Here is an 18,299-nt window from a genome sequence, read left to right as displayed (position 1 = left end):
GTGAACTGCTCATGCGAGGGATCTAGGTTACATGCTCCTTTATGAGAATCTAATGCCTGCTGATCTGAGGTGGAACAGTTTCATCCCAAAACCATCCTCCCTGCCATCCCCCTGGTCCATGGAAAAATTGTCTTCTCTGAAACTGCTCCCTGTTGCCATAAAGGTTGGGGATAGCCAGTTAAGACCTTTAGTTCTCAACTTCATTCTCAAGCTCTTTCATAAGAAACCGACTAGAACCTGTTCGTTTAGAGATTAATAATTTATTTAGACATAGTTTTCATTCAAGATTTAAGATGTTGCAACACAACAATGTTAACTTTTTTTCCTAAATGGAACTTAATGATTTTTTTTTTTTTTTTTTTTTTTTGAGTCAGTTTCGCTCTTGTAGCCCAGGCTGGAGTGCAATGGTGCAATCTTGGCTCACTGCAACCTCCGGCTCCTGAGTTCAAGTGATTCTCCTGCCTTAGCCTCCTGAGTACCTGGGATTACAGGCGTGTGCCACCATGCCCGGCTAATTTGGTATTTTTAGTAGAGACAGGGTTTCACCACGATCATCGTTTTAACCAGTAGTTCTTGCTTTGAGAACCACCAAGTAGACACAAACTTCCTTGGTTTGTTGGTCAAGGGTCAAGACCAGAAAAATCTGCCAGATTCTTTTTTTTTTTTTTTTTTTTTGAGATAAGGTCTCACTCCAGTGCCCAGGCTGGGGTGCAGTAGTGCAATCATGGCTCACTGCAGCCCTCAATTCCCAGGCTTAGGTGATCCTCCAGCCTTGGCCTCTCAAGTGGCTGTAACTACAGGCATGTGCCACCACACCCTAATTTTTAAATTTTTAAAAATTAAATTGCTAATTTTAAAATTTTTTGTAGAGACGGGATTTTTCTGTGTTGCTCAGGCTGGTCCTGAACTCCTGGGCTAAAGAGATCTGCCTGCCTTGGCCTCCCAAAGTGCTGGAATTACAGGTGTGAGCCAGTGCACCTGGCCAGAAATCAGCCAGATTCTATTCTATTCTATTCTATTCTATTCTATTCTATTCTATTCTATTCTATTCTATTCTATTCTATTCTATTTATTTATTTATTTATTTATTTATTTATTTATTTTGAGTCAGAGTCTCGCTGTGTCGCCCAGGCTGGAGCGCAGTGGCCGGATCTCAGCTCACTGCAAGCTCCGCCTCCCGGGTTTATGCCATTCTCTTGCCTCAGCTTCCCGAGTAGCTGGGACTATAGGCACCCACCTTCATGCCCAGCTAGTTTTTTGTATTTTTTAGTAGAGACGGAGTTTCACCGTGTTAGCCACTCTGGTCTCAGTCTCCTGACCTCTTGATCCGCCTGCCTTGGCCTCCCAAAGTGCTGGGATTACAGGCTTGAGCCACCATGCCCAGCCAGCCAGATTCTTTAAAGGTGAGAAATCCAAACTAAAGACGACCAAAAAGTGAGTCTTCTTGGGCTATATATGGCCCTTTCTAAAGAAATCTATTCAAGATCTTTTCTCTTTCTCTCTTTCTCTCTCTCTCTTTCTCTCTCTCTCTCTTTCTTTCTCTTTCTTTCTTTCTTTCTTTCTTTCTTTGTTTCGTGCTTGTTTCTTTGGTTCTTTCTTTCGGTCTAGGATCTTTCTTGTGCTTTCTTTTCTCTTTCCTTTTTTCCTTTTAGGTTCTTTCTTTTTCGTTCTTGTTTTCCTTCCTTTTCCATTGTTTCCTTCCCTTTTTTTTTTTTTTACTTCTTCCTTCTCCTCCCTCCCTCCCTCCCCAAACCTCCCTTTTCACATCCTTACCCCTCCCTCCCTTCCTTCCTCCTCCTTCCTCCTTTACATCTTTCCTCCCCTCACCTCACTCCCTCCCTCCCTTCTCCCCCTCCTCCCTCCCTCCTCCCTCCCTCCCTCCTCCCTCCTCCCCTCCCCTCCCCTCCCCTCCTCTCCCCTCCCTTCCCTTCCCCTCCCTGTCACCCAGACTGGAGTGCAGTGGTGCAATTCTCCTGTCTTAGCCTCTCGAGTAGCTAGTATTATAGGCATGTGCCACCAAGCCTGGCTAATTTTTGTATTTTTAGTAGAGACGGGGTTTCACTTTGTTGGCCAGGCTGGTCTCAAACTCCTGACCTCAAGTGACCATCTGCCTCAGCCTCCCAAAGTGCTAGGATTACAGGTGTGAGCCACTGCGCCTGGCAAGATCTATTACTTCTATATTAGAATATGTTCTGTATTTTACCCAATGCTGTCAGACATGCAATAGCATTGACCTTTCTAGTTAATAGATTTGGAAATAATACATGAAAGTCATAAAATGATTATTTAAAATAAATCGGGGATTCTTGTACATTTTGTGGACTGGTGGATTTGTGAACTTTTCTAGGTCATAAATATTATTAATATTTATATAATATTACTGTGTACCAGGTACTATTCAAAGTACTTTCCATTCAGCTAATTCCTTGATAGTCCTAGGGAGATGCTTTTATTATTCTTATTTTACAAATGAGTAAACTGAGGCACAGTGAAGTTTAGTGACTTGTATGAGATTAAACAGTTAATTTGCAGATTGTGTCAGCATATGTTGCATTACCTCATGGTAGTAATGTTAACTTGCCTAGCATGGGTAGGAAATAGGTACAGTGTGGTAGTTTGATTAGCAGTTTGATTAGCTTATTTAAACTCCAAGTGACTGGATGGTACCAGTAACTAGATTTCTTTTCTTTTTAACGTAGGGTTTCATTTTATTTTTTCCCAAAAAGTAACTTCTGGATATATGGCTGTAGATTTCACAGATCCACTCAGATCTTTACTTTGTTTTAGCTATAGTACAAAGTCAGAAAATAACTTGTTCTGAATTAGGTAGTCTAACATCTAGAGTTTCTTCATTATAATGAAAAATAAACCATGTAATAATATTTGGTATCATTTTAAGTGCATTTTGTGCATTTATTTGGAAATTAACCACTAAACTGATGATACTGTTCCCTGTTTTCATTGAGATGTAATTCAAATGCCATAAAATTCACCCTTTTAAGGTGTACAGTTCAGTATTTTTAGGACATTCACAGTGTTCACAACCATTACTGCTGTCTAGTTCCAAAATTTGTTCTACCCTGAAGGAAACTTCATACCCTTCATATCCATTCTTCCTCTGCCCCTATCCCCCAGCAACCAGTAGTATGTTTTCTGTCCTTATAGATTTGTGTATATGGAATATTTCAGATAGATGGAATCATACAGTATATGGCTTTATTGTTTTTTTGGTTTTTTTGGTTTTTTTTGAGACAGAGTCTCGCTGTGTCACCCAGGCTGGAGTGCAGTAGTGCGATCTCGGCTCACTGCAACCCCACCGCCTTGCGGGTTTAAGTGATTCTTGTGCCTCAGCCTCCCAAGTGTCTGGGACTACAGGTAGGCACCACCCCACCCAGCCAAGTTTTTGTATTTTCAGTAGAAATAGGGTTTTGTCATGTTGGCCAGGCTGATCTTGAACTCCTGGCCTCAAGTGATCTGCCTTCCTGGGCTTCCCAAAGTGCTGGGATTATAGGTATGAGCCACTGCACCTGGCCAAGTATGTGGCTTTTTGTGTCTCATCATTTACTAAGCATAATTTTTTCAAGATGATTCCATATTGTAGTTTGCATGGATGTACTATATTATGTTTTACCATTTGGATTAACATAATGGACATGTTAGATTCTTTACACTTTTTGACTAATATGAAATATACATATAATAGACAATATGTTGTGAACATTCATGTACAAGTTTTTGTGTGACCCTTATTCTTAGTACACAGAAATTTTTCATATTGCTTAGTTGAAGGCTTTTAAAAAATATATATATACACATTATATGTCAAATATTTATTGAATAGTTCAAAGATGCAGAGTACTATGCTTGGCTGTTTAGGACACCCATGTTGATAATAAGGAATGTATAATTTTAGCTATTTCTACTGTATATAATAAACTATATTTGGAGAGTGTTTTCTGGACTTGTCTAGCTCTCAGGTGGTGAAACTTGAGCAGCCACATGTATTTGATCTCTTTAGGATAATTCACTATATTTAATATACCAGAAATGAGTATGTATGATATTCCCTAACTGAAACAACTTAAATTTTTAATAATGAGATAGATTAAAAACTATAATATATTGCTATAGAGTTATAATGCAGCCATTAAAATGATGCTATAGAAAAATATTACGTAAGAAAATTATTACCTGTTTATGTAAAATGGAGGAGAGAGCATAGTACAAAAACCTATGATACAAAACAAAGTATCATAATATATATAAAGTATTATCTGAGAACTATTCATATGATAAACTGCTAAAATTCTGTGTAAAAGAAGATATTGTTTATTTTTCTGGGAGGAGATAAATATTTTTCCTAAGATTTTTAAAAAGAATCTAATCCAAAAGGCTAAACATTTGCTAATATGTTATAAAATGTTAATGGACATTGTCTCTGGGTTAGTGGAATTACTCTCATTTGTATTTTCTGTTTTCTATAATAAATATGTATCAATTTCAATAAAGAGTTATGAGAGTTTAATGAGACTTGATTTTGATTTTTAGTTGTTGGCGTATGTGCTTATGTGTATGTTTGTATTTAAAGGAAGAAGAGAGATAAACAGAGCAAGGAGCTGTTTTGAAGAGTGAGAGTGGCAGAGGTTGAAGAGAATAGGGCAGTGAAAGACACTAAAAGTACGGAAGCCAGTCATGTAGTTGCTGGTTATTTAGGAATTTCAGAATATATCCTGTACTTCTGAATATTTGATACTTATTGTAAAAGTAGGATTTACCCTTGAGTCTTGTATTTCTTCTCATTGCTAAAGCTTTATAATGTCTATTTTAGTGGAAAATTCCTCTAGCTGTAATCTCTTAATGCTGCCAATCTCATTCTCATGATAGTTTTAGAATAATAGCGTAATTTCCCTCAACACAACACCCCCTGGTGTTTCTACATAAGATGCGAAACTTCCCAGAGGGGGAAAACTTCCAGTAAGGGGTGGCATTTATTTTTGATGATACTGTTTCTTTTCCCTTTTCTGAGCATTATAGTTCATGTCTTTGTAGCTAAGAGTGGAGGGAGGATTCTTTTTGGATCATATTAGAGATTTGTGTTAACGTTCATAAACAGAATGTTAAAAACTTTTTGGAGTTAATGAAGCAGCCTTTTATTCTGAGTATTTTGCACTGTGCATATCTGGCCTTTAAAATAGGTTAAACGGCTAAATTTGGCAATAAGATCAAGCAACACAATTCTTCGCAATTATGACAGTATTTCCTATAAACATAATACATATTGGGAATGAAGCACTGATCTTGTTTTTCACTATTCCTTGCATTTGCATAATGAAGGCCGGGTGTGGTGGCTCATGCCTGTAATCCCAGCACTTTGGGAGGCCGAGGTGGGCAGATCACTTGAGGTCAGGAGTTGGAGACCAACCTGGTCAACATGGGGAAACCCCATCTCTACTAAAAATACCAAAAACTAACCGGGCATGGTGGCGGGTGCCTGTAATCCCAGCTACTTGGGAGGTGGAGGCAGGAGAATTGCTTGACTGCGGGTGGAGGTTGCAGTGAGCCGAGATAGTGGCATTGCACTCCAGCCTGGGCAACAGGAGTGAAACTCTGTCTCAAAAAAAAAAAAAAAAAATTGCATAATGATGCCGTTTATGTATCATTGACAAGCCTAAGATGGAAAGTTTTAAAAATTGTTAATAAATTAAACATTTTTGAAATATTGTTTTAAACTTGTTCATCAAGCAAAAACACGACTACTAATGGACATCCATGTTTCTGGATGGTTTGTTTGTAGCTGTCAGCATTATAGTTTCTACTTAAAAGGTCATGGATGGATGCAGAAAGTTGGACTTCTGTTTTTGTATAAAACGGGTCCTTTAAAATGCTTCTAATGGTCTTCTTTAATAATACGGTATGGCTTTAGTGATACCTGCCTCTGTTGATTTTCTTTTTAACACTTTGCTGGTATTACCCATTCTTATTTGTAGTTCTTTCTTTCCTGTACCTCTTCTTTATGTATTGGTATTACTTGATTTTTTTTGTTTTTGTTTCTTTTTACAGGGTCTCACCATGACACCCAGGCTGAGTGCAGTGGTGTAATCACTTACTGCAGCCTCAACCTCTTGGGCTCAAGCAGTCCTCCTACCTCAGCCTCCCAAGTCCCAAGTGCTCGGGACTCCAGGAACATGCCACCATGCCTGACTAATTTTTTATTTTTGTCTTTGTAGAGACAGGGTCTCATTATGTTGTCCAGACTGGTCTTGAACTCCTGGGCATAAACAGTCGTCCTGCCTTGGCCCCACAAACAATCCTGCCTTGGCCCCACAAACAGTCGTCCTGCCTTGGCCCCACAAACAGTTGTCCTGCCTTGGCCCCACAAACAGTCCTCCTGCCTTGGCCCCACAAAGTGCTGAGATTACAGGTGTGAGCCACTATGCTAAGCCTACTCAGTTGTTAATCTTAGACTTTATTCTCTTTTGGTTTTGTGTATTTGTGGTAGAAATTTCATTCACTCCAATGACTTCAATTACTATCTATATGTAATGCTGAAGACTCCAGATCGTTATCTCCATACCTATATAATCAACAGCTATTAAATATCTGCTGTTAGATATCTCAGAAGCGTACTAAACTAAGCATTTTCAAAAGTAAGCTTATGAAACCTGATGGATTTCAGTTGACATCAACATCTACTTTTGCTCAAGTCAGTAGCCTGGACATTATTTCTGACACATATTTTTTTTTCCTATCTCGCCCATATCCATTCATTCACCAAGCCTTGTTGAGTTTATCTTCTGAGTATCTCATTGCCATCACACCAATCTAGGGCACCATCATCTTTTACATAGGTGATTACAATAGCCTCCACATTGGCCTCTCTGTCTCCATTTAGCTCATCTCCAGTATATTTTATAAAAATGATACTGTAACTTTCCCTGCTTTAATGGCTTACCGTTACCTTTAAATGGAATATGAATCAGGGTGATATACAAGATAATCTGCTAGGGTGCAGGAGGAAAATATTGGAACTTTTATTCATATTTACCTTTTTATTTGAAAAACACTAAGGCATTAATATTTAAAAGCTACTACTGTGTAATAGTTATTTAGTCATTCCTTCTTTGCTCTATATGTCAGATGGTCATTTGGTACTAAAGGTGTCCTGAGGGAAGCATGCTTTGTTCACTTTCTGCATGTTGCCCAGTACTATAATTTGAATGTCCATCTATGTGGATTTATGAGTTATCTAGTTTATTACAAAATATGCAAGTCTGGGATTAGGGAATTTATGGAGAAAATCAAGTGTCTAACTGCAAATAAGATCACATTGCTTTTCAGCGGGTAAGATACACAAAATCAAATCTGTTCTCATGAATTAAGAAAAATTATGCTGATTTTGAGGTTTTAAGTGAAACTTTTAAAGAAAATTCTCATTTTTTTGTAAGGCATCCCTTTCTGCTTTGATAGCCATTAAAAATCAAATATTCAAACTGATGTTAGAACTAGATCTTTGAATCTCTGTATCATATGGTGTTAAGATCTTCAGAAATAATGAAGCATATTCAATTTTTAATTTAAAATATTTGTGAGAACAAATTTTTGTACCATAAATAAAACAAATTTTAGTCTTTTTCTTATGCCGTATTTTTGGGATGCAGATGATTATTTTATATTGTCATATTGTAAATCCTATAAAAATGGTAGATAAGTAAACATACATACATACCAACATGGGTATGTAATTGTGAATAATATTTGGAGACCCTTAGTTTAAATTCTTCCATAAAATAACTTTCAGGGCCAGGCGTGGTAGCTCAGACTTCTACTCTAAGCACTTTGGGTGGCCAAGGCAGGAAGATTGCTTGAGGCCAGGACTTCAGGACCAGTCTGGGCAACATAGCAAGACCTAACTTCTAAAAAAAAAATTAAGATAAATTAGCGGGCATGGTCACACATGCAGCTACTCCAGAGGCTGAGGTGGGAAGATTGCTTGAGCCCAGGAATTTGAGTTTACAGTGAGCTATGATTGTCCACTGCACTCCAGCCTGGGCCACAGAGTGAGAACCTGTCTCTCAAAACAAAACAAAACAAAACAAAAAAAACTCAGGTTTCCTACTTGCTTTTTCACCCTCATATTTATTATTACTCTTAAGTTTACACTCCATGCTTTAGCCATATTGGAGTTCTCTGTTTCTCAAATGGGCTACAGTTTCTAGGTTTTTGCACATTTTTCTCCTTTTTAAGTTTCAGCCTTCTCTTAACATAGTGGTACCCAAAGTGTAGTCCTTGAACGGTTTGTTATCAATCTAAGACAAGAAAAGAACTTGAGAATAAGCATTTCGCAACTTGAATTGCATTTTGACTTGTCATCATCACATCCAAGTGCATGATCAGTGGATTACTCTGTGAACAGGATATAGAGTTGTTCAAGTGCAGTGGTGAGTTGCATGCTAATCATGCACAGCAGGACTGTTAAAATGTGTGACATTTTGAAGTTAGTCATTTGTAACCCAAAAATGTATAAGAATTAAATAAAATGTGGCTGGCTCATGCCTGTAATCCCAAAACCAAGGCAGGAGGATAGCTTGAAGCCACAAGTTTGAGACCAGCCTGGTCAACATAGTAAGACACGTCTCTACAAAAAAAATAATTAGCCAGTTATGGTGGCATATGCCTGTAGTCCCAGCTACTTGGAAGGCTAAGGTGGAAAGATCACTTGAGCCCAGGAGTTTTGAAGTTTCAAGGCTGCAGTGAGCCATGATGACACCTCTGTACATCAGGCTGGGTGACGGTGCTGCAAGACCCTGTATCCCCCCGCACCCCCTGCCAAAAAACAAAGCATTTATTTTTAAAATCTCATTAATTTTAATTATTCTTGTGCCATAAATAATTTAAAAATATATAGTAATAAAAAATGTAAAACTTTTTCATTCTTTTGAATTTTATCTTTTACAAGTAGTAGTTAAATCCTGGAAGCAAAATTTATATTATTTATAGGTCTGATTTACTGATGACAACACAAGCTTTACTGGACTTTATTGACAAAGATACACTTTTTTGAATGCGATAGCAGTAGTAAACCAAATGATGATGATGGAAGCAATTTCAAAGAGATACAAATCAGAAGAATTTGTACTAGTTTTCTTGGAAAGTACTATGTGTCTTATGTTTAGTTTTTAGCCATAATTGATGGGCAAAGTGCTAAAACCAAAGTGGGTTGTTTGGAGATACACTGGCTATTTAAACAATATAAAATGATCAAAATTTAATTGGTAGTTGTAGGCATGACATGTTCAAAACCAATTCATCAAATATGTTCAAAACCAAGTTCATTATTTGAAAGAATATTACAAAGATGACCGGAACAGATGTTCAGGATTTCACATATAATCATTAGTATTTTTGGGGTTTCTGATAGTCTCACTTGAGGTTGCTAACATTAAAAAAAAAAAAAAAACCTGCATACAAATGACAAGACAAAATATATTTGCTTGGAAATGTTGGATGAATCTGTAGTAAAGAAGATAGTTCCCGTACCACTTTCCAGCAACATCATAGCTTGATGTATTTAGGGACAGGATAGTGATATGGAAAACTAACTCTCAGACAAATAAGGATAGCAAAGGAATTTTTGGTACAATTTGATGAACACATTGGTTTTGCTAACATAGGAAGTAACAATTTATTTTTCACCTTCATTGCTGACAAATACAGCTTGCTCTAAACTATATAACACTTGTTTGGAGTTTTGCTTTACTTTTGTAGGAGTATATTCTAATTATGCAGGCACAGTGATAAGAAAAACATGCTGAAGCTTGTACCAGAATGTAAATCGGTGTCCTGCTTCTTGCATTGAGAAAGTCTTGCTTTGTCAGCTGAACTCAATGGTGTTCTTGCTATATCAGCTGAATTCACAGTATAGTTCACTAAAAGTGTGAATTATTAAACACTAATTTATTAAATTTGAGGTTTCTAAAAAATTAGATACTGTAGTTTGGGAGTTAGCTGATCAACTGTTATCAGATGCTAGTGTGTACATTGGTCTTCAAAGCAACCTTTTCAGTCAAGAGTATTCAAACTTTGGGATGAACTCTTGGTGTTTTTGCAAGATAAGAAACCGGTTTGGTTCCCAGCTTTTCAAATATGTGAGTTAGACTTACTGTCTGATAGCCTCATTCTTTGTTTATTTTTAAGTGATCTTAGCTTTCCATGCAAAGAAGGAATGTCAGTCAGCAGGGCTCAGTGGCTCACGCTTGTAATCCCTGCACTTTGGGAGGCCGGGGCAGGTGGATCACAAGGTCGGGAGCTCAAGGCCAGCCTGGCCAACATGGTGAAACCCTGTCTCTACTAAAAATAGGAAAATTAGGCCAGACGCAGTGGCTCATGCCTGTAATCTCAGCACTTTGGGAGGCTGAGGCGGGCAGATCACAAGGTCAGGAGATCGAGACCATCCTGGCTAACAGGGTGAAACCGTGTCTCTACTAAAAGATACAAAAAATTAGCCGGGCATGGTGGCGGGCACCTGTAGTCCCAGCTACTCGGGAGGCTGAGGTGGGAGAATGGCGTGAACCCGGGAGGCAGAGGTTGCAGTGAGCCGAGATCGTGCCACTGCGCTTCAGCCTGGGCGACAGAGTGAGACTCTATCTCAAAAAAAAAAAAAGACGGCCAGGCGCAGTGGCTCAAGCCTGTAATCCCAGCACTTTGGGAGGCCGAGACGGGCGGATCACGAGGTCAGGAGATCGAGACCATCCTCGCTAACATGGTGAAACCCCGTCTCTACTAAAAATACAAAAAATTAGCTGGGCGAGGTGGCGGGCGCCTGTAGTCCCAGCTACTCGGGAGGCTGAGGCGGGAGAATGGCGCGAACCCGGGAGGCGGAGCTTGCAGTGAGCTGAGATTTGGCCACTACACCCCAGCCTGGGCGACAGAGCGAGACTCCGTCTCAGAAAAAAAAAAAAAAAATTAGCTGGGCATGGTGGCAGGCACCTGTAATCCCAGCTACTCAGGAGGCTAAGGCAGGAGAATCACTTGAACCCGGGAGGCGGAGGTTGCAGTGAGCCGAGAAGGCTTTTCAATGGCAGATAAGATCAGGTGACAAAAATGAAAGTTGGATATTTGAGGAGAAAGTTACCTTAGCTTGTTATAAATGGTACTACGATACAGTAACAACTATCAGTAAAGTAGATGGTGATCTTGATATTGCACATTTGAAAAGGTTACAATCAAATACCTTAGACATTTGATAGGACACTTTTATTTTCTATCACAAGAAAATCCATGGGTAAGAAATTCATAGATGAGGAATCAATTTTTTAAAACCAGAAGTCACTTTAGATTTGGCTGTAAATTTGCTGGATAAATTATTGGAAATGGATACAAGTCAGTAAAGGATTGAAAACAAATTTTGAAAAGCAAATTTTCTGCATTTTAGACAAAAGTTTTAAGAAATGAATGTCCAAGCTTGTTGAAATTGCATTCAAATCACTCCTATTTCTGTCATTTGAGACTGTTTTCTCTCAGTGCTATTAAAACACAGAAATAGTTTAGATATACATTATCCCTTGTTGAGTAGCATTGTCATCAGTCCAACATAGATTAATTAACAAATGTGGTAACTGGATTTCAAGATAGCCTCCAGTGAACCCTACCTCCTAATGTTTGCTCCGTGTATAATCCTCTCACACAATATACCAGGTTGATATGTGTGAACAATAGAATAAGGTCAGTGTGATAGTATGTCCCTTTTGAGGTTGCATTATGACAGACACTGCAGCATCTGTCTCAGTTGTTCTGTCACTTTGTCTCTGGAAGCCAGCTGCCATGTGGTGAACAGGCCAGTGGAGAGGCCAACATAGTGAGGAACTGAAGCCGTTGTCATCAGTCATGTGAGTGAGCTTAGAAGCAGATTCTCCAGCCCAGTTAAGCCTTCAGATAAGCCTTCAGATAACTGAAGTCCCAACCAACATCTTGATTAAAAGCTCATGAGAAGCCCTTAATCATAATCACCCACCTAAGCTGCTTCGAAATTCCCGACCAATGGGAACTTTGAGATAAGAAATATGTGTAAGTTTGGGGGTAATTTTTAATGGAGTAATAATACGGCAAACAAGAAGCAAACTCATTTGTTACATTAAAAAACTTTAAATACTGACATATGTGCTGTTCAGAGGACATGAATTGGCATTTAAGGAATTGCTGTTTTACTTACAACTTTTGATTAAATTAAAATTACAGCATGACAAAATTATCAGTGTGGTAGCAATTTTCTGTATTAATTGCCTGTATGCATACTTACAGTGGAGAATTTGCCACTTTATGTAATTCTTTTCTTTTTTTCTATTTATAATTTTGTGGATCTGAATCTAATGAAACATTTGGACTTACGACCTTTTTAACTTTTACTTTTCCAGCAGTTCATTTTAATTTTACTTTTTAAAAGTGTTGGTCCATGAAAGATTGGAATTTTGAAGAAGGAAAGTGGTTTTTCAACACAGATAGTCTGGGAGATCTAGGCCAGGCACAGTGCTCACTCCTGTAATCCTAGCACTTTGGGAGGCCAAGGTGGGTGGATTGCTTGAGCCCAAGAGTTTGAGACCAGTCTGGGCAACATGGTGAAACCCTGTCTCTGGAAAAAAAAAACAAAATAATTTACCCGGTGTGGTGGCCACATACCTGTAGTCCCAGCTACTCAGGAAGCTGAGGTGGGAGGATCGCTTAAGCCCAGGAAGTCAAAGCTGTGGTGAGCTGTGATTGCACCACTGCACTCCAGTCTGGGTGACAAGAGTGAGACCCCATCTCAAAAAAATCTGGGAGACCTGTCCTATCATAGTTCTCATAGTATCCATCACTGACCTTGTTTTACTGATCATGTTGCTTTATTTATTATTAGTTATATTCCCGTTTAACCAAAAGCTCTATCAAGGGCAGAGTCCACGTTTATGTTCGCGGTTAAGTCTTCAGTATCCAGAACAGTGTTCATTACTTAACACCTACTCAGTCATTACTTAACACCTACTCGGTAGATAATGGTTGAAAGAATTAATGGTACTTTTACAGTTTTTTCATTGTGTTGGAATAATGATTAACTTCTGCAGTTACAAATAAGTTGCTACTATAGCCATATGTCCTTGAGGAATGTTAATTTTTTTAAGCCGAATAGAAAATATTCTTGGTGTTTTTCTTGCTGAATACTAGAGATCTTAATAAAATGTTTATATTTCCACAGCACAACCAGTGTCTCTGAAGAAGATGTCTCAAGTAGATATTCTCGAACAGATAGAAGTGGGTTCCCTAGATACAACAGGGATGCAAATGTTTCAGGTAATCTGGTTTCAAGTAGCACACTGGAAAAGAAAATTGAAGATCTTGAAAAGGTATGGATTATAAGTTAGTTAAGATTGATAAAATTAATATACCATTAGAATTCTTTTGTTTCATAGCAGCTGAGCGAGAAAGGAAATAATATTCCTTAATATTTAATATATGCGCTTCTATTCTGCCAAGTGTTACCTTTAATATATTAAAAGTCTTTCTTTTTGAAGTGGTTAGAAGCCTGAGCTGGCAAATATATACTACTGTGTATTTATTATATTGTCTGAATAGATTTTCATTTCATTTTACAAATTACAGGAGTAAATCTGAGTTAGGTCCATCTTTGATGTTTGAAACAATTTTGTGTAAGAATGTGCCTGTTTAAAAGTGTCTTTCTGTACAAGTCAGATGACTATTGGCATAAATTTATTAACTGTAGGGTCTCAGGTTTGTGCCACTGACATTCACCCCCTAAAATTAGCAATGGTGTTGAATACTTTTGTAATTGTTGAAAATGTGTTTTGTTTTACTTGAGATTATTCTTTATATTATTAAAGATCTAATTTATATGTTATATAAAGAAATTTCATTTTTAAAACTTGTTTCTATTTTATAACATTTATGATTATTTTGAGGTCACATTTCTAAGCTTTAACAACAGTTTCTTCTTGGAATTGTTATTTCATAATTTTATTTATTTTTATTTATCTATTTATTTATTTTTGAGATAGAGTTTCGCTCTTGTCGCCCAGGCTGGAGTACAATGACGCAGTCTTGGCTCACTGCAACCTCCACTTCCTAGGTTCAAGCGATTCTTCTGCCTCAGCCTCCCAAGTAGCTGGGATTACAGGCATGCACCACCATGCCCGGCTAATTTTTTTTCTTTTTTTAGTAGATACGGAGTTTCACCATGTTGGTAAGGCTGGTCTTGAATTCCTAACCTCAGGTGATCCATCCACCTCAGCTTCCTAAAGTGCTGGAATTACAGGTGTGAGCCACTCTGCCCAGCCTATTATTTCATAATTTTAAATTAAAAACTTCAGTAATATGCAATCTACTAGTTTTGAAGGGAGTTGCCCGTGAGTTCCACAAGAGTTTGGATTGAATTGCTACTAGTTGGCAGCAGCTAAGGAATATGGATGGTTGATTGCTGTCTAGGGAGGTTTAGTAGGAAAGAAGCCAAGTTCTGGGCAAAGCCTTTTGAGCTCTGCTTCCCTTTTGCCCCCAAGGTGGCTGAGCAAGTCCAATGCCTTGGATTCTAAATAAGATTTATTTGAAAAAGGTATTGCATTGTTTAAAGAAAAAAAATTAAAAGTCAGTAATCTACTTTAGTTCCTTCTTTTTATCCATTATCAGTTAACTGGCAGAGCCAGAAGTAAAACTAGGATAATTGTTTTTCTGTTTAGAATTTCTATTGAGCCATCTCCTTTTCTTAAACTTTGTATTTTTAATAAAAATTAATTTTGAATTATTTCAAACAAGATACCCATTAAAAAATAAGGTAGTTCATAACTTACAGTGGTGAGAAGCTAAAGAAGTTAAATCACAGGTCGGGCACAGTGGCTGACGCCTGTAATCCCAGCATTTTGGGAGGCTGAGGCAGGCAGATCACTTGAGGTCAGGATTTCAAGAACAGCCTGGCCAACATGGCAAAACCTCATCTCTACTAAAAACATGAAAATTACCCAGTCATGGTGGCGTGCACCTGTAATTCCAGCTACTTGGGAGGCTGAGGCAGGAGAATGCTTGAACCCAGGAGGCGGAGGTTGCAGTGAGCCGAGATAATGCCATTGCATTCCAGCCTAGGTGACAAGAGCGAAACACTGTCACACATACATACACACTCACATGAAGTTAAATCATTGAGTCTATTACATTAGTTTTGTTAAAGACTTGTATAAACATAGCTTTACTCCGGAGCATCCTAACAGCTCCTGTTCCCCTCATTCTCCTTGTGGGATCTTTGTTCCTTCACCAAATATTTTGAGGAATTCATTGGAAATCTTCATGTATGTAAGATATTTTACCAAACTTGGCAGATATATGCCATTTAGGAATATTATAAATGACCAATTACTTCCTAATTACTGTTTTTTAAATTGTGTCTACCAGGAAGTAGTACGAGAAAGACAAGAAAACCTAAGACTTGTGAGACTGATGCAAGATAAAGAGGAAATGATTGGAAAACTCAAAGAAGAAATTGATTTATTAAATAGAGTAAGTATTTCACCATATTTCAGGTTTGGAGGGTTTTTTTTTCAATTTGATGAAAATATACAAATATGAAGAAATTATTAATTGCATTATTCACTTTGTTCTTTTGTTAGTGAAATAATAATTAGTAAGAAGTATCATTTTCTTCCAAAAACTGATTTCCTTTGGGCAGTTATCAGTTTAGCTCACTTAATTTTATTCTTTCGGAGGTAGACTGCTTTATGGATTTGTTCTGTGTTTTGTTAAAGTCTGGAAGTGACAGGCGCTTTGTCACCACCATACATAAGGGCACTGGCACAGAGTTGCCTCAAGAAATAACTAAAATAGGCCAGGCGCGGTGGCTCACACCTGTAATCTCAGCACTTTGGGAGGCCAAGGAGGGCAGATCACCTGAGGCCAGGAGTTCGAGATCAGCCTGGTCAAAATGGTGAAACCCCAACTCTACTAAAAATACGAAAAATTAGCTGGGCGTGGTGATGGGCACCTGTAATCTCAACTACTCATAAGGTTGAGGCAGGAGTATCGCTTGATCCCAGGAGGCGGAGGTTGCGGTGAGCCAAGATTGTGCCACCGCACTCTAGTCTGGGTAACAAGAGTAAGACTCTGTCCCCCCACCAAAAAAAAAACAACAGTAAAATTGGTACTCTTTATTATTATTATTGTTATTTATTTATTTATTTATTTATTTATTTATTTATTTTGAGATGGAGTCTCTCTCTGTTGCCCAGGCTGGAGTTCAGTGGTGCGATCTCAGCTTACTGTAGCCCCCACCTCCCGGGTTCAAGCGATTCTCCTGCTTCAGTCTCCCGAGTAGCTGGGACTACAGGCATGTGCCACCACGCCTGGCTAATTTTTGTATTTTTAGGAAAGATGGGGTTTCACCATGTTGGCCAGGCTGGTCTTGAACTCCTGACCTCAAGTGATCTGCCTACTTTGGCCTCCCAAAGTGTTGGGATTACAGGCGTGAACCACTGTGCCTGGCCCTAAAATTGGTACTTTATCACTATAAGAAATTCCAGATGTCTGTGTATCTTCACTTTTTTTCTCCAGTTGTACTTAATGCAACCCCAACTTTAGGTTTAGCCTTAGCCCTATATTCTTTGTAGCTAACTCTCCTTCTTGTTTTCAGCCCCAGAATTTATTTGCTAGAAGCAGTTGTAATTGCTTATTAGGTAACAGTGATGAGAAGAGACTCCATAATTTTGCTTTTTAGAAGGCTTTTGGCTAAGATTGAGGAAAGAATAAGTCTGCTTCAGGGAAAACTGTAGCAAATCCACTATCCAGTCTCAACTCCAACCATGAAAGGAGAAAAAGAGAGGCTTCATCATATGCCGACTTGTTCTAATAAAGCTCTGAGGCATTAACTATAGGTTGTATATGAGGACAGTGGAACTCAGAATTTAACTTGCTGAAAGTCATATAGAGAATCAACTGAGCCAGTATTTGACTTCAGGTATTTTAAGTCTTTCTACTTTTTGTGGACTGCTTTTTGTCTTTGGTTCCAATACAAGTACTCCTATGGCTGGGCGTGGTGGCTCACGCCTGTAATCACAGCACTTTGGAAGGCCAAGGTGGGCGGATCATGAGGTCACGAGATCGAGAGCATCCTGCCTAACACGGTGAAATCCCATCTCCACTGAAAATACAGAAAATTAACTGGGCGTGGTGATGGGCACCTCTAGTCCCAGCTACTCGGGAGGCTGAGGCAGAAGAATGGCATGAACCCGAGAGGCAGAGCTTGCAGTGAACCAAGACACACCACTGCACTCCAGCCTGGACAGAAGTGCGAGACTCCCATCTCAAAATAAAATACAAGTACTCCTATATTGGTGTTAGAATTTGATCTAGGAAATTCTAAATTAAAAAAATTTAAAAATGTTAAATTAAAAAAAAATGTTTACTTTGTATTTTAGATACAGGGGGTACATGTGCAGATTTGTTACATGGGAGTATTGTGTGATTATGAGGTTTGGAATACAGATCCCATCACCCTGGTAGTGAGCATAATACCTGACAGGTAACTTTTTTTAACCTATGCCACCTTCCTCTGCCCTTTAGTAGTCCACAGTGTCTATTGTTCCCATATTTATATCCATGTGTGCTCAGTGCTTAGCTCCTGCTTACAAGTGAGAACATGCAGTATTTGGTTTCCTGTTTTTGAGTTAATTTGCTTAGGATTCTGGCCTCCACCTCTATCCATGTTGCTGCAGAGGACATGATTTCATTATTGTTTGTGGCTTTATACTATGCCATGACATATATGTACCACATTTTCTTCATTTAATCTACCATTGATGGACACTTGGGTTGATTACATGTCTTTGATATTGTGAATGGCGCAGCAGTGAACATACACATTCATATGTCTTTTTGATAGAAAGATTTATTTTCTTTTGGTATGTAGACAGTAATGGGATTGCTGGGTCTAATGATAGTTCTGTTTTAAGTTCTTTGAAAAATCTCCAAACTGCTTGTTACGGTGGCTGGACTAATTTATATTCCCACCATGGTGTATAAGCATTCCCTTTTCTCTGCAGCCTCACCATCATCTGTTGTTTTTTAACTTTTTACTAATAGCAGTTTTTGACTGGCTAATCAAGTTGACACTTCATATTAACCATCACAACTGCTGTGAGTTGGTATCTCATTGTGATTTTGACTTGCGTTTCTCTGGTTAGTGATACTGAGTATTTTTTCATGTTTCTTGGCCGCTTGTATGTCTTCTTTTTGTTTGTTTTGTGTTTTTGTTTTGTTTTTGATTTTTGAGACAGAGT

At 38.4% G+C, this 18,299-nt stretch overlaps 1 protein-coding gene across 2 annotated transcripts in view; it reads left to right on the top strand.

The window, feature by feature from the left end:
• PAWR (pro-apoptotic WT1 regulator) overlaps positions 1-18,299 on the top strand; it is a 91,859-nt gene that overhangs the window by 70,196 nt on the left and 3,364 nt on the right. For both annotated transcript variants that reach the window (XM_030939993.1, XM_030939994.1), the window contains exons 5-6: positions 13,226-13,373; positions 15,424-15,528. In XM_030939993.1, the coding sequence (XP_030795853.1) occupies positions 13,226-13,373; positions 15,424-15,528 (253 nt within the window). The remainder of the gene's footprint in view (positions 1-13,225; positions 13,374-15,423; positions 15,529-18,299) is intronic.

This window comes from Rhinopithecus roxellana, chromosome 10 (assembly GCF_007565055.1).
Source record: "Rhinopithecus roxellana isolate Shanxi Qingling chromosome 10, ASM756505v1, whole genome shotgun sequence".
In the NCBI taxonomy this organism is placed as follows: domain Eukaryota; kingdom Metazoa; phylum Chordata; class Mammalia; order Primates; family Cercopithecidae; genus Rhinopithecus; species Rhinopithecus roxellana.
The sequence above is the reverse complement of the archived record's forward strand: the minus strand, read 5'-3'. Positions and strand labels throughout refer to the sequence as shown.